Source organism: Mustela lutreola, chromosome 4 (genome assembly GCF_030435805.1).
Source record: "Mustela lutreola isolate mMusLut2 chromosome 4, mMusLut2.pri, whole genome shotgun sequence".
Taxonomy (NCBI): Eukaryota; Metazoa; Chordata; class Mammalia; order Carnivora; family Mustelidae; genus Mustela; species Mustela lutreola.
In genome coordinates, this window is record NC_081293.1 from 197,712,102 (window position 1) to 197,726,050 (window position 13,949).

The 13,949-nt window shown below is 39.1% G+C and overlaps 1 protein-coding gene across 13 annotated transcripts in view; it reads right to left on the minus strand.

Annotated features, from left to right (window-relative positions):
• Positions 1-13,949, minus strand: part of KMT2C (lysine methyltransferase 2C) — a 270,064-nt gene that overhangs the window by 29,543 nt on the left and 226,572 nt on the right. For all 13 annotated transcript variants that reach the window (XM_059172325.1, XM_059172332.1, XM_059172320.1 and 10 more), the window contains exons 37-42: positions 13,414-13,706; positions 10,087-11,924; positions 8,889-9,000; positions 5,744-5,825; positions 4,129-4,192; positions 1,993-2,225 (exon numbers count right to left, since the gene is read on the minus strand). In XM_059172325.1, the coding sequence (XP_059028308.1) occupies positions 1,993-2,225; positions 4,129-4,192; positions 5,744-5,825; positions 8,889-9,000; positions 10,087-11,924; positions 13,414-13,706 (2,622 nt within the window). The remainder of the gene's footprint in view (positions 1-1,992; positions 2,226-4,128; positions 4,193-5,743; positions 5,826-8,888; positions 9,001-10,086; positions 11,925-13,413; positions 13,707-13,949) is intronic.

Below are 13,949 nucleotides of genomic sequence, written 5' to 3' on the forward strand. Positions count from 1 at the left end.
GATTGGTGGCAACTATACACAGACAATGTGTTCCATTTTCCAAGGACAGTATTAGCTTCTAAATAGGATTTGATCCATGGATACGCAAAAGCCAGGCTCTCATGATGAGGAAATGTGTAGAAAGACACCGGAGGCAATAAAAGTGCTGAAATTACTTTATAAGAAATACCTATCATTAAAAGAACTTTATTTGCAACAAACATGGACCCACAGAGTAAATTTAGAAAGAAGAACTGTCTCATTCCAGAACTGTCCTAGTTTTAAACAACAGGGTTTATATTACAGTCACCTTACTGTTGGTACGTAATTGTGGTAGCTATCGCTTGGAGATGAGACACCTGAGCCAAAAAAACCCTACCCCAGTAATCAGTTAGAAGCCCACATGTCCCCACCACTGTGATCACTCAAGAGACTCTTGTGTAAAATGGTGACAATACCAGCTTCTTCAGAAAGTTGGAGAGAAGGTTAAATTAGTAAGACAATGTATGGGAATGTGTTCACCCGAGTGCTCGGTACGCTGGCAGCACTCCAAGCTTATTACATCAGTCTACCCTGGATTCCTCCTTTTCTACTCTTAACACTTGGATCAGGGCGCCTGAATAGCTCAGTGGGTTAAGCCTCTACCTTCAGCTCAGGTCATGATCTCTGGGTCTTGGGATCGAACCCCACATTGGGCTCTCTGCTCAGCAGGGAGCCTGCTTCCCCCCCCTTATAGCTCTACCTGCTGCTCTTGTGGTCTCTGTCAAATGAATAAATAAAATTTAAAAAATATATTTGGATTACTTCTCATTTTTCTTTAAAAAATTAAAATTGGCAAAAGAAATACAGATTTTCTTGGTTGTACAATTCTATGAGCTTTATCACACAGAGATTAGCGTAGGCATCACCCAGTCAAGATTCAGAAGAGTTCTTTCACCCCAAAAAATGTCATGTCACCCCTATAGAGTCAGACCCTCCTTCCAACCCTAAGCCCCAGCAATCACTGAACATTGTCCATCCTTGTCATTCTGCCACATCAAGAATGTTCTGTAAGTGGAATGTGTACCTAACCCTCTGAGGTTAGGTCCTTCCCTCGGCATGAGGCTCCTGAGGTCCGTCCAGCTTTTCTTTTTCACTGCCATGTCCTACTTCAGTGCAGGAACACATCACAATGTGTTCAACTGCTCGGCACTGAAGGATACCTGCTATTCCCGGTTTTTGGAGACTGTGTGAGTTGAGCTGCTGTAAATACCTGTACACAGGTCTTTAGGCAAACCCAAGTTTTTTTTTTTTTTTTTTTTTTTTTTAAAGATTTCACTTATTTGTCAGAGAGAGAGAGGGAGAGAGAGCGAGCACAGGCACACAGAATGGCAGGCAGAGGCAGAGGGAGAAGCAGGCTTCCCGCTGAGCAAGGAGCCCGATGTGGGACTTGATCCCAGGACGCTGGGATCATGACCTGAGCCGAAGGCAGCTGCTCAACCAACTGAGCCACCCAGGCGTCCCAGGCAAACCCAAGTTTTAATTCACTTGGGTAATCCCTACGAATGGGTCTTAAACCATTTTGAACACCACTCTTATTGTACTTTAAATAAAAATTTAAATTTTGCTTCTTTTTAAGCGTAACTGTTATTTCAGTATGAGCATTTTGGGAAGCATTTGGTTTATAATGGAAGGTAAAAGCAAAATGGTTTCATTTGGGGCACCTGGGCAGTTCAGAGGGTTAAGTGTCTGCCTTTGGGTCAGGTTGTGATCCTGGAATTAAGCCCAGCAGCAAGCTCTCTGCTCAGTGGGGAGCCTGCTTCTCCCTTGCCCTCGGCCCTTCCCTACCAGCCCACTTGTGCTCATGTACTCTCTCTCAAATAAATAAATAAAAATCTAAAAAAAGGGGGGGTTCATTTTTCAGGAATACATCTTTTACGTAAAATATACCTATGTATTTTAAGGCCGAAATATTGAGAAGAAATAATAAAAACATCCCAGATGAAAAAGAACACCCAGAATGCTTCAAATTACCTGTTCTAGCTGTTTCTGAACCATGCTTTGCTGTTCAGTAACATGCTTGAGCTGTTCTGCATCTTCTTCTGGAAATTCACGCCCTGCTTTCTTGGCAGTACGTTGTTTTGCTGAAAGGGCTTTCTTAGATTTTCTGTGTGCACCAATTTGTTCTTCAAGATATTTCTGCTGCATCTGAAGAAGCTGTTGGGTCTCCTGAAGCCATTCTTCATACTGCTTACGCTGTGAATCATCTAGGCAAAAAATGAAAAATTCATCTGTGTTAATTTCCTAAAAGATCTAACAATGTAGAAGTTACACAAATCCATTCTGTAAGGATATGCAGTTTCACCATGACCTTGTAATGGGTGTCATGAAAACATAATACTAAATATTAGACCATAATGTAACTATCAAATAGGAGACTTTGGAAAAGTATTTATTTGAGGAAACCAAAAATGCATATTCTTAGTATACGTGTTAACTTCATACTTAGAAATACTGTAAATCCAATCTTTGAAAAACAGAAGACTTTTATCTAATGGAATGCTTTTCACTACTGAATTATGAAATTCTCTAACCCACATACCAGCCTATCTATTAAGTTATATGTGTATTGTATTGATTCGACTTTACAGAATATATATATTTGGGTTTTTTTTTTTTAAGACATTTTTTGAAATGTTTTGTTTTGAAGAAACAAAGGTATATACTATTACCAATGCATGGATTAGGTATCATTTCCCATGCTAATTTTCCTGTTTATAAGGTTTTACCTATTTCCTAATAGTGAAAAAATATCCTAAGCTTTGAGGAAGGGAACATAAACTCTTAGAAGGGACCAACATGAAGTCTATGTTTTATAAAGGAAACATTGTAACTTTTATGAATTTTGTAATTTATATTTCTATAAATAAGCAAAGGTATGGAATTATTATTAACCAGGTAAAGTCTTTTCTATTTTTATGACTGTCATAAATATCTCCCCAAATAGTTGTATCTCTTCATTTTGTACCAATATTCTTTCTTTATTTTTTAAGGGCACTTTACGTCACTGATGCCAAAACCCAAAAACAAAAAAAAAAACAAAAACAAAAAACAACAAAAAAAAGTATCTTATGGTAGTAAAATTCAAGATATACCTTTTTGACTCACTATAAGACAAAGAAATGAATAAATACAATTCCAAGAAGGACATTAGCTGAAAAATTACATCAATGATAACAGAATATCGTCATTACAGTAAGAATCCAACCAATGCCAATGGGCACAATAAAGCCAGAAAAAGCCAGTTGGTTATAGTAGTACACTTTTTAATGCAAATATGTACTCAAATTATAATTATGATTAAATACAGGGGTTAATTTCAAAAGGTTAGACTTTGGGTTTGTTCCTAAACCCAGAAGTTCCAGTACATGTATGAACTTGAAATCTATTCTACTAAATTTGAAGGGCATTTTTCAAGAACAGGCTTTTTCACAAGATTTCAGAAGTTCTGCTTCTGGTAGAATGAGACCTACCGCAAGGAAAGCCTTTCTGGTTTCTGGAACCAGGAGAGCAGAGGTGAGCAAAATGAAAAATAATGGTGAAAAAAAAGTTAGCTAAACAGTCTGAAGATTTCAGAAAGGTTCAGTTTGGGGAGAACTGTAAACACTATCCTGAACCACCTTGGGACCCCTGAAGGTAACCAGAAAGGACTCTGTGGCGTCCTGCAGCCCTGGCCTGCACACCGTGCTGCTAACCCGACTTATTTCTAAGCACATTCCCTTCGTTGTTCCCATATAGTGTCCTCGTCACGGAGGCAGACAGTCATTAGAACAAGAAGTGGTTTAATTCTACAGGTTGTAAAGTGCCCAATCTGTATATAAAAACAGCAACAATATTGAAGAGAATGGGGAAGACGGTTTTTCTGTATTAAAATATTGATCTCTAACTAGAATGCTTCATGCACAGAGAAAAAGAGCAATGAAAATACATGCCTTCAGGAACAGACGTCTAACAGGGCAGTGAGGTTCCATAAAAGATGAGGGCACTTCGACTTCAAATAACACATCTACACTAACTCCATTTTTATTTTTATTTTTTTTAAGAAGAACACAAATATAGCGCAAACAAGCAATCCCCAGAGAACACATAACTTATTAGATTTATACTTACTGACAAAGCCTGGACCAAAATTTGGAGGATTAGGCCTAGAAATCTGATGTGTTATACTGCCATCCTAAAATAAGTAAAATTTACAAATAGGTTTATTCCACATTTCAGTTAAAGGGGGAAAAAACTTAAAAAAAAAAAAGAAATAGAAAAAAAGAAAGAAAAAGAAATGGAAGGAAAAACCCCCTTAATTTCCTAAGACATCTTTAAAGCTTTGAATTTTCAAAAAAGTAGAACGAACGTCGTTGTGACAAACTAATTTCTGAAAATTTAAAGCTATCTCTGAACTGTTTTATTTTCCAGACTTAAGTTGAAAAACAAGTATGTTTGAGGCGAGGGATTACTCATCAGAAATATGATATTAGGGCAAGTCAAATATCATTAGTACTTAGCTAGAGACCCACATAAAATCCCACTTTTTGATGAAATCTACCTGGCTTTTTCTGTAATTAAGATATAAATATGGGTTCCAAATTTACTAAATTCACTCTATAACACAGTTACTGACAAACAAGAAGTACTGTCCCTAACATGCACAAATAATAAAATAAATATACAATTATTAAAAATATTAGTCTTATTTTCTAATTAAGTATCTTATTTCTTCCAGGGAGACTGAATAAATAGTTATTAACCTAACAATTCCCTGGCAATACTCTGATAAATAAAATTAACTCTGAAAATAACATTTATTGTTACAAGTTGTTAGACATGAGCTGCACAGCAGGTAACAATTCTGAACATTACTAGCAGCCAGAACACTTCATGAAATCCTTATAATAGTGCAAAGCAGGTGGTTAACATTTAACAGATCAGAAAACGGGTTAAAGAATTTGCCCAATGTTGCACAGTAAATTCATAGTGGAACTGAGATTTTTTTTTTTACAATTCCGCTATGAAGTCTATGCTTTCTCCACTGTTATCAGATGGTGCCTCTCTCTTCTTTTAATAATGAAAAGAATATAATTATCAGCATAGTAAATGTAAGGCACAACTGTCACAGCAAAAAAGAAAATTTCAAAAGACATATAGTAAGTAGCTTTCTCCTTTTTTTTTTTCTAGGCAGATAACTTGGGAAAAAAAAGCACCTTATGAAATGAACAGTTCTACTTTTCTGGACATTGCTTGACACTAAACATTTAAATGTTACACTTAAAAATCTGATTATTATGAATGGAAAATATCTTTAAAAACTAAGTTATCCCAAGAATTAAAGAGCACAACAGGACTACCGATAGCCAAGGAGAATGACCTGAGTCTGTATTTCACAGTTCCACATGTCATGGATTAATCCCAAAATGTAGGACATGAAAATGTTCTTGCAGAGTTGAAAGTAAATAAAAGCAAAACCCAAAACCTGAAGCATTTGGTTTTCCTCCAAGTGACTTTCTAACTCATAAACAGAGAGGTCCTTTTTGGAAACTGTTTTTTCACCTCAGTGTGGTTTTCCTTTAGAAAGTAGGAAAATGTCTTTATTTCTGCTGAGCCGAAAATGTACTCTGACAATGCTTTAAGGTTTCTACTGTTTCCTAAAAGTGGACTCACTCTAAAGAGTAGGGTTTGGTGAGAAACCCAGGGAAGTGTCCCCTGTCGGGTGACGAGTGACAAGCAGCAGTACCTGGGAGATTGCCGGGGGCAGGAGACGCTGCTGGCCTTCACCGCTCTGCGCGCCCGCCACCGACTGGCCCATAAAGGGGAACCTGTGAAAAGGAAGTTCTAAGCATCAAAATGACGCGCATTTAGAGTGAAAACTATTGTAAGTGCTTAACAATTTCCTCTTCCAGGGGAGAGTGAGCAGTGGCATCAAAGCCACGTAGGACAGCCCCACGTCCTGGTTGTGTGCCCCCCTCGGGTCCTCCCCCTACAGCTCTGAAGTGTGGACTCCCTCTCCCCCCATCCATGGTGACAGGAGATTCAGAGGTTACTTAACTTCCCCAAGGACCAAGTGGCTGGGACAGGAAGCCAGCTAGGCTGCTCCTGGGGTTTCCCACTCGATTATAGGACCTACTACGCCTTAAAATACAATTAATTCAAGTCTTCATTTACTACATACATTCTTAGAAAATTATTTCTTGTCCCAATTATTATTGGCAGGGGGTGGGGGAATGGACAAAATGGGTGAAGGTGATGAAGAGATACAATCTTCCAGCTGCCAAACAGGAATGAGTAAGCAACAGGAAGGTGAGAGCGTCAAGCAGAGAGAACACAGTCACTCACACCTTAACAGTGCTGGACGGTGACAGACGGACACCAGACTTATTGTGGCGGTGATTTCGTGATGTAGAGAAATACCCAATTACTATGGCTGTACACCAAAAACTATATATACTAAGTCAATTATTCTTCTAAGAAAATAATTAGTAGCTTACTTTGTATTTCAAAACAAAAAAAGTATCTCAACTTAAAAGTTCTATACATTTTTGTGCATTTCTGTATCTCATGTTAAGGCAAATCAAAAATTAGTCACTAACCAAGAACAAGGCTATATGGTTAAAAATGTCTGCTGGAGGCACCTGCGGGGCTCGGCCCCTTAATCGTCTGACTCTTTGATTTTGGCCCAGGTCATGACCTCACCTCACGGTCATGAGATAAGAGCCCAGCGCGGCACCTGGAGCCTGCGAATGATGCTCTCCTCCTCTCCCTCTGCCCCACGCACCCCCGGAAGCACACGCCCTTTCTCTCTCAATAAATAAATAAAAATGTTTGGCAAAATGTGACTTACTCTAATTAGAGCTATAAAACCTTCATAGAAACATTACTGCTTTAATGAAAACACTTCCTCCAGTTACCAAATGCTTTGATATAACAAGCATAATTTCCAAATTAAATATCAAATATTACATATTAATACTTAGGTACTGTTACCGTTTAGAACATATGCTTTTTAATTTTTTACTCAGTTTTTCCTTTTTTTAAATTTATGTATCAACCTCCTGTTCCCACAACAGCCCTGATCTGGAATGATCTCTGGATCCCAATGCCACTCACTATCATCCTCAGTCACCACAGCACCCAGCTTGAGGAAGGGACTATCTCCTCTTCTTCAAAGCACTTAGCAGAAAAGTAAACAATATTCTATAAATTAACTAACGTACCAATGTGTCTCTCCCTGGTAGAGGTGCCCATGCTGAAAGACCAGGGGTCTGATTCTGAGGCTCCTATTTTTTTTTTTTTTTTAACTTGAGGTCCCTACTTTAAACTAAGTGCTGAAATGAAATGAACTTTTCCTTCTATTTTCACTACAGCAGCAAACTACACTATTATTAGCAGTGCCATGACTTTATCACCAGTAGAATTCGCACTCCTTTCATAACAAAAGTTGCTACACGTACCTAATTTGGTCACTTAGGTTCATCATTACATACTATGAAATAATGGTACCATGAAATAATGGTAGTTATTAGACCTATTGCTAAATGTGTTAATGCATTAAGAAGCACACACACCGTAATTTTAAATAACTGCATTTTGAATATAATTGATTCCTTATACTACTACATTTTTTGGTTTTGCATATCAAATGTTGAGAAGTAATTCAAAGGCTTCACTAGAATGTCAATAATGTTCATGACAAAAAAGTTTAAAAACCCCTGTGATAGAGGAAATATGCTAATAGATGCTGTGTAAGAATGAAAAGCATGAGAAACTACTTTTGCTTTGATCTCAACAGTGTTCCTTGACCACTTCCAAATATTTCAACAACTGGAAAGAACTATACCTTTAAGGGTTCCCCGTTTACCGGAAATGACATGTTTGTCTCAAATTCATGTAGGTTTTGTATTCAGTTCCATAATCATCCATAATTCGTTTTGTGACAAACAGTTCTTCAACAAGGTAATTAGGCTACACTGAGGCCCCATGTCTACTCTACTGACAGAGATTCTCAATTGCAACATACTTCAGAATAATTCTTGGTGCTCATCAAAAATATGGATACACCAGCACCATTCCAGACATTCTGATTCAAGAACCTGACTTAAAAAAAAAAAAAAAACAAAAAAAAACCCCACGTAATTCTGACGGCAGTCCATAAACAGAACTTGAGAAAGACTGTCCAGCAGTTACCTAATACACCTTCAGTGGGGGAAGTACTCTAATTTCAGAAATCCAGAGTCTACCAACTCTTATAGTCCTATTTAATGCATAATTTCCACTTTTCTGCTAACAGTGAAAAGATAAGTTCTTCAACTGCTAACTTTCAACCATCCTCTTGACTTTTTCTTTCTTGATTCAAATTCAGTTTGGGGACATTTTATTTTAGAAATGAATTCACAGTTGTCTTATACACTGAGGATCTTTACTGAAATGTCCCACTTTTTTCTCTGCATTGTTCCTTTGATGGAAAAAAAAAATGTTCACAGGCTTAAGCAAGCTATCTTCCTTTCTCAACAGAACAGTTCGATTTCTATTTTCCTGTTTCATTGTCTCATCTTCCTCCATCGTGGATGAAGAGCTCTGTCCCGGGCAGCCTTCAGTTAGATTGTTCTAAAGGTACTTACAAGAACACACTTAAATGCCTGGATTAATCAAGTCAACCGTTTGACCTTTCCCTATTGTTTTATTATGTTAACCTTAAAACTAAATCCCTACATTCCTAAAACATTTTACATTTGACCATATCCAGCCGATATCACAATCAATTTAAGTATTTATTTTCATTCCTGGGCTACAGGTTTTTGAGTTACTATATGCTTTTTCTAAGACCTAGAAATAATTCAGGTACTTCTTGATGCACAGTAAAAACAAGAAACATCTTTACCTACCTGTTCATAACCATTGGTGGCATGCCCATATTGTTTTGTGCCATTACTTTATTTATGCCTTTAAGGGCCACCATTTTGGCTTTCATTATTGGGTCTGTAATTGCATCAAAATCTAAAGAAGAAATATTTTAAAGTTATTTATTTCATAGTACTTGGTTCAAGTAACACTAAGAGGTAATGTAACTATCACAAACATCATGTAATTTACACACTCTTATTCTTTATTATAATAATCACTGTTACAGGTTTCTGTACTGGGTGAGGAATTACAAGAGAGTAAAAAACCTCTTCCTGAATCTGACCTCATCTCAATAATCTCTATTTGCATAATGCTTGCCCACCTCAGTCGTGCGAAAATCAGAGCAAGAAGCTTGCCACATTTAAGGAAGATGGCAGCCATGACCTAAAGCAATGCAATTCCTTTTTGTCCAAATGCAACATCATGAACAAGAAACTGCAGTTATTTCCAATACTACGGAATTCCACAAAGCCTAGTTATTGTTTTTTAAAAGAAGAATGTATCTATTTCTTGAGGGCATACCTTTGCAATAAAGATAGGTTACTGGGAAAAAAAGACCTCTTTGCATATAGATGAAAAAGAAATGCCCGCCCCCCATGATAAAACCGGTAATGCCTATAGAACAGAATGTCAGTTTTACTGTTTAGAAGGAAGCGTTCCTTTGACATGTGAACTCTGACTGCAGAGTCTTACTGCTGGAGGAACTCTGGTATTTGCACTGCTATTTTACAGTTTTTGTTTTTGTTTTCCAAATTAATAAGGTATTGGAAATAAGTGAAAAAGCTTTATGTGAAAAACTTTGCCAAGTATTTATTGTACACCAAAGACAGCAAGAAGTCTATTTCTATCATAATTTCTTTAAATTAATCTTTCATTGACTCTGAAAAGACATGGTAATAATGGTTAGAGGGAACTAAAGGAGACGAGCCTAATTTCTGTTAAACAACAGTGTAAGTAATAAAAGTGAGAAGTTCTGAAACTCAAGAGCTTTGAATCTCTTGATCCCTGGGAGGAATCTAAAACTTTTAACTGCTTTCATCTTAAAGCTGAATAAGGAACAAAAATATGACCCTCACTGCTCTGGTCCACATGTAATTTTAAGACCGAAATCTTGGAAGCTTACTGCACGCCACCCTAATGCCCACAGACAGCAATTACTGAAGTCCAAGGAATTCCTACCGATATTAGGGAAGAATGGCTCGGACCGCTGACGAATCATGGCTTGCATCTGTCTCTGCTGCTGCTGTTCTTGTCTCTCTTGATCCAGAAGATCCTGTAGAAGCAGAGGCTGTTCCTCTAGAAGGAGGGGCCTCTCTCTATTCTGCTGGGCTAATGTTTGAGGGACCATTAGCTGCTGGGGTCCAGACATGCCACTGGTACCAGACTGATTTGTTAGAGGCACAGTTTGATTTGTAGGTTTTCCGGTCCCAAAACCATGATTAACTGCTGACTGAGCCTGAATGAATCCTGGATTTACCTGCACACCCTGAGGAAAAGTATGGTTTACTCTAGAGACGACCGCCACATTAGAATTCACGGTACCGTCCAAAACGTGACCAGGTGGTGTCATCAAAGGAGGTGGCAAACTCGACACATGATTGGACGGTGACGACACATGACTGGCTGGCAAAGTTGGTGGTGGAGACCCCAATGGCCTAATGTCTGCATTATCGGATTTTTCATTAGCAAGTAAACTTGAGAGAACTGGAGTTGATCCAGTTATGCTGCAGGAGTTGATTCCGTCCTCAGCGGGCAGCTGAGTGGAGCCACGAACACCACTTGTGTTGGAAGCAGCAGTTTCTCGATTAGCTCTTTTCTCAAGTAGGTCTGTGTCACAGGACTGCAAGGAAGCCTTCTCTCCATCATGTATGTCTGTGTGAGCAGAAACCTGTGAGCAGGGAGTGTCAACATTATCCTTACTCTCAGCACTTTTCTCACTTTCACATTTGGTTTCCCCTTTAGAATTTGGAGACAGTACTTCTGTTTTTATCTCACTGGTACTTGTGGATTTTTTCCATGGAGAATGTTTATCAGGAGGAACCACAGTTTTGTCTTCTTGCTCCTTTTTTTTTGGTTCAATAGATACACACTGATTATCTATCTTATCATCAATCGGAACATTTAGGTCTAGTTCCTCATTAAACATGCTTTTCTTATCTCCTAGGTCAAGTTCGGGATCTGTATATGCAATGAGATCAAATTCTCCTGACTTTAAAAGGTCATCCAGGTTGGGATCATTAGTTTCCAAATTACCTAAAGTATCCAATTCATCTCCCTTGCCATCTTCTGTATCTAGATTTAAATTTTCAAGATCTTCATCATCTAAGTCTTTGACTTCAACCCCTTCAAGATCTTTAACATCTAGTTCCTTTACAGATGGGTCATCAGAATCAAGTTTTTCTTCAAGACTATCAGAAGATTGGGTGGTTATCTGTAAATTATCAGACGTTGTTTCCGCTGGTGTAGATGTTGACAAAGAGGCCTCTGAAAATTCTCCATCTAAGGGATGACTTAGAGACCTCATGACCATAGAAGATGGATGGGCAGGATGACCTTGGTCTTGCTGAGATGGTGGCACTTGTTCCAAATTTGGATGCAAAGGCAGCTGAGTTGGTAGACCTTGAGAAGGTTGTCTCAAGGGCTCTGTGTGTCTAGGGCCTGGAAAGTCGGGCCGGGGAATGAAGTTTCCATGTCTTGGATGAGAAGGTACCTCTATGACGTTGCCGGGAGAAGCAGTGTAGGGCAGCCGTGGCCTTCCATCAGGGGCCCTGTGCCTCAGTTCAATAAATGCTTGGCCCAGTATGTTATGCTGCTGAACCGGCAGACTCTGTGGTGGAAAATGCTGAGGAAGGCCAACGGGATTATTCATCTGTGCGTTATTTAAAGGCCTTGGCATATCTACAGATATCGATCTTCTCAGCTGTGGAGGAACCCCGGATCCTTGTATTTGTTGAGGAGGTACAAGGAAGCGTTCTTGACTTGACAGGGTACCATGACTACCTCCTGGAAATCCAAATCTAAAAAAAAAAAAAAAAGCAAATTGTTAATATTAAGAATCATGCTGAATTTAGAGTTAGGTTGAAAAAGGAACGGCTTTAGATTAAACTCATATACAAAATTAATGTTGCCAAATACAACGACTTAGCAAATCAAAATTATCACATTAGAAAGCACTTACAAAGTATCTATACACAAGTAATTTTTGCTAAGTACCCTACAATGCTCACCACATCTGAGCTCGAAAGGCAAATAATCTAAGACAACATAAACTGACAGTAAGCAGATGCAATCAAATGTTCAGAAATAAGCGTAATACTACTAGAGTAAGAGTCCCTTTTTTCCTTATTTAAGGAGGTTATCAGGAAAGGCTGATATGGGGTGGAGGGAAGCCTGAAGAAAGCAGGTGGTCTAACAAATTATACTGGAGAGACTTTTTTTTTTTTTTTAAAGATTTTGTTTATTTATCAACAGGGGGAGACATAGTGAGAGAGGGAACACAAGCAGGGGGAGTGTGAGAGGGAGAAGCAAGCTTCCTGCTGAGCAGGCAGCCCGATGCAGGGCTCAATCCCAGGAACCTGGGATCATGACCTGAGCTGAAGGCAGATGCCTAATGCCTGAGCCACCAAGGGGCCCCATACTGGAGAGACTTCTAGGCCTCTGTCCTTGAGAAGACAACGGCATGGGTATGATGACCAAAAAGACTGATCTATTTGCTTAAAAGGGATGATGACAGGAGGCAGTAAGAGATATAGAAGGCTAGGCATCACCTGTAAAAACTTAGTAGATGAATAAATTATAGGACTCTTTTTATTATTTATACTATACCTCATTCTAAAAAAAATTAAAGGCAATTTTTAAGTAAATATAAAAGAGAACAACAGGCATAAATAGTAACTGAGGAAGAAAAAAGGAAACTCAGGCTGAGACTATCATGGAGATGGGTACTAGGACTGAAAAACATCCATGACCAAACCAAACACGTCCTACAGAACTCTCTACTGCACCGCGTCCGGGACGGACCCTCGTACCTGCCCCTCCACTCACGCAAAGAAACGATGTTGCTCCTGTACAACCCTCTCTCACCAAGAAAAGCTCCTGGAGGAAAACAGCCCATCAATCTGGAAATCTCCACAGTTATTTACAAAGTACATTAAAATGGAAAATTTGTGACAAGGACAATGTTCACTCATCACAATCCACAAAGTTTCACCGAACTAAAGAGGCAGCTCCACGCTACAGATCAGATGGACTGATGAGCTGCTTGCCTGTGGCTACAATGTAACCCTAACAGTCCATACTTAATAACTGAGGGAGGGTTTTAAGAGTCTACAGAGTTCTCCAGAGGCTAAAAAAAGAAAACTCCATGACCTCTCATTAGTGGAAAATAACACTGATTATATCTCAAAGGAATCAAAAAGTAAAAAGTATTAACAGCGTCTCAGCAGTAACTTCATTTTTCTATTCCCTTCTAGCAGTTTAAATGTGGCATGAAATTAAAAGCATTACCTGAATCCATGAGGCCTCATCCCCATACTTGCAACGTCAGGAGGATAGGGGCCACGTGGATCTTTTGGGAAAACTGCGTATCTGGGTCCTAGAGGAGGGACAACGGGTGACGTGATGTTCCCGGGATAGGGGGGTGGAGGCCGGCTGAAAGCCTGGCTGACGCTCTCGGGCTGCCAGCGTGGCAAGGGCGCCGAGTGAGGCACCGCTGCGGGGTCCTGTGACCCTTTCTCCTGTCGGCCTGCCATCTTCTTCTGCTGCTGCTGCTGGAGGATGATCTCCCGTAACTTCTGCCGCTGGAGGAAAAGAAACGACAGTCACGGGGACGTCTGACAATGAACGGATGGCTGTTTAAGTCCAAATACTTCCCAATATGTTACTGTGGTGATGCTTAAAATATCTCAGTGTTCACAACTTGGATAAAACACCAGATGTACTTAACTATTCAACAGGTTATAAGAACAAAGTAATAATTTGGGTCCTTTTCCCGCCACACAAGAATCATAAAATTGAATGTTTTCATATTTAATAATTCCCAT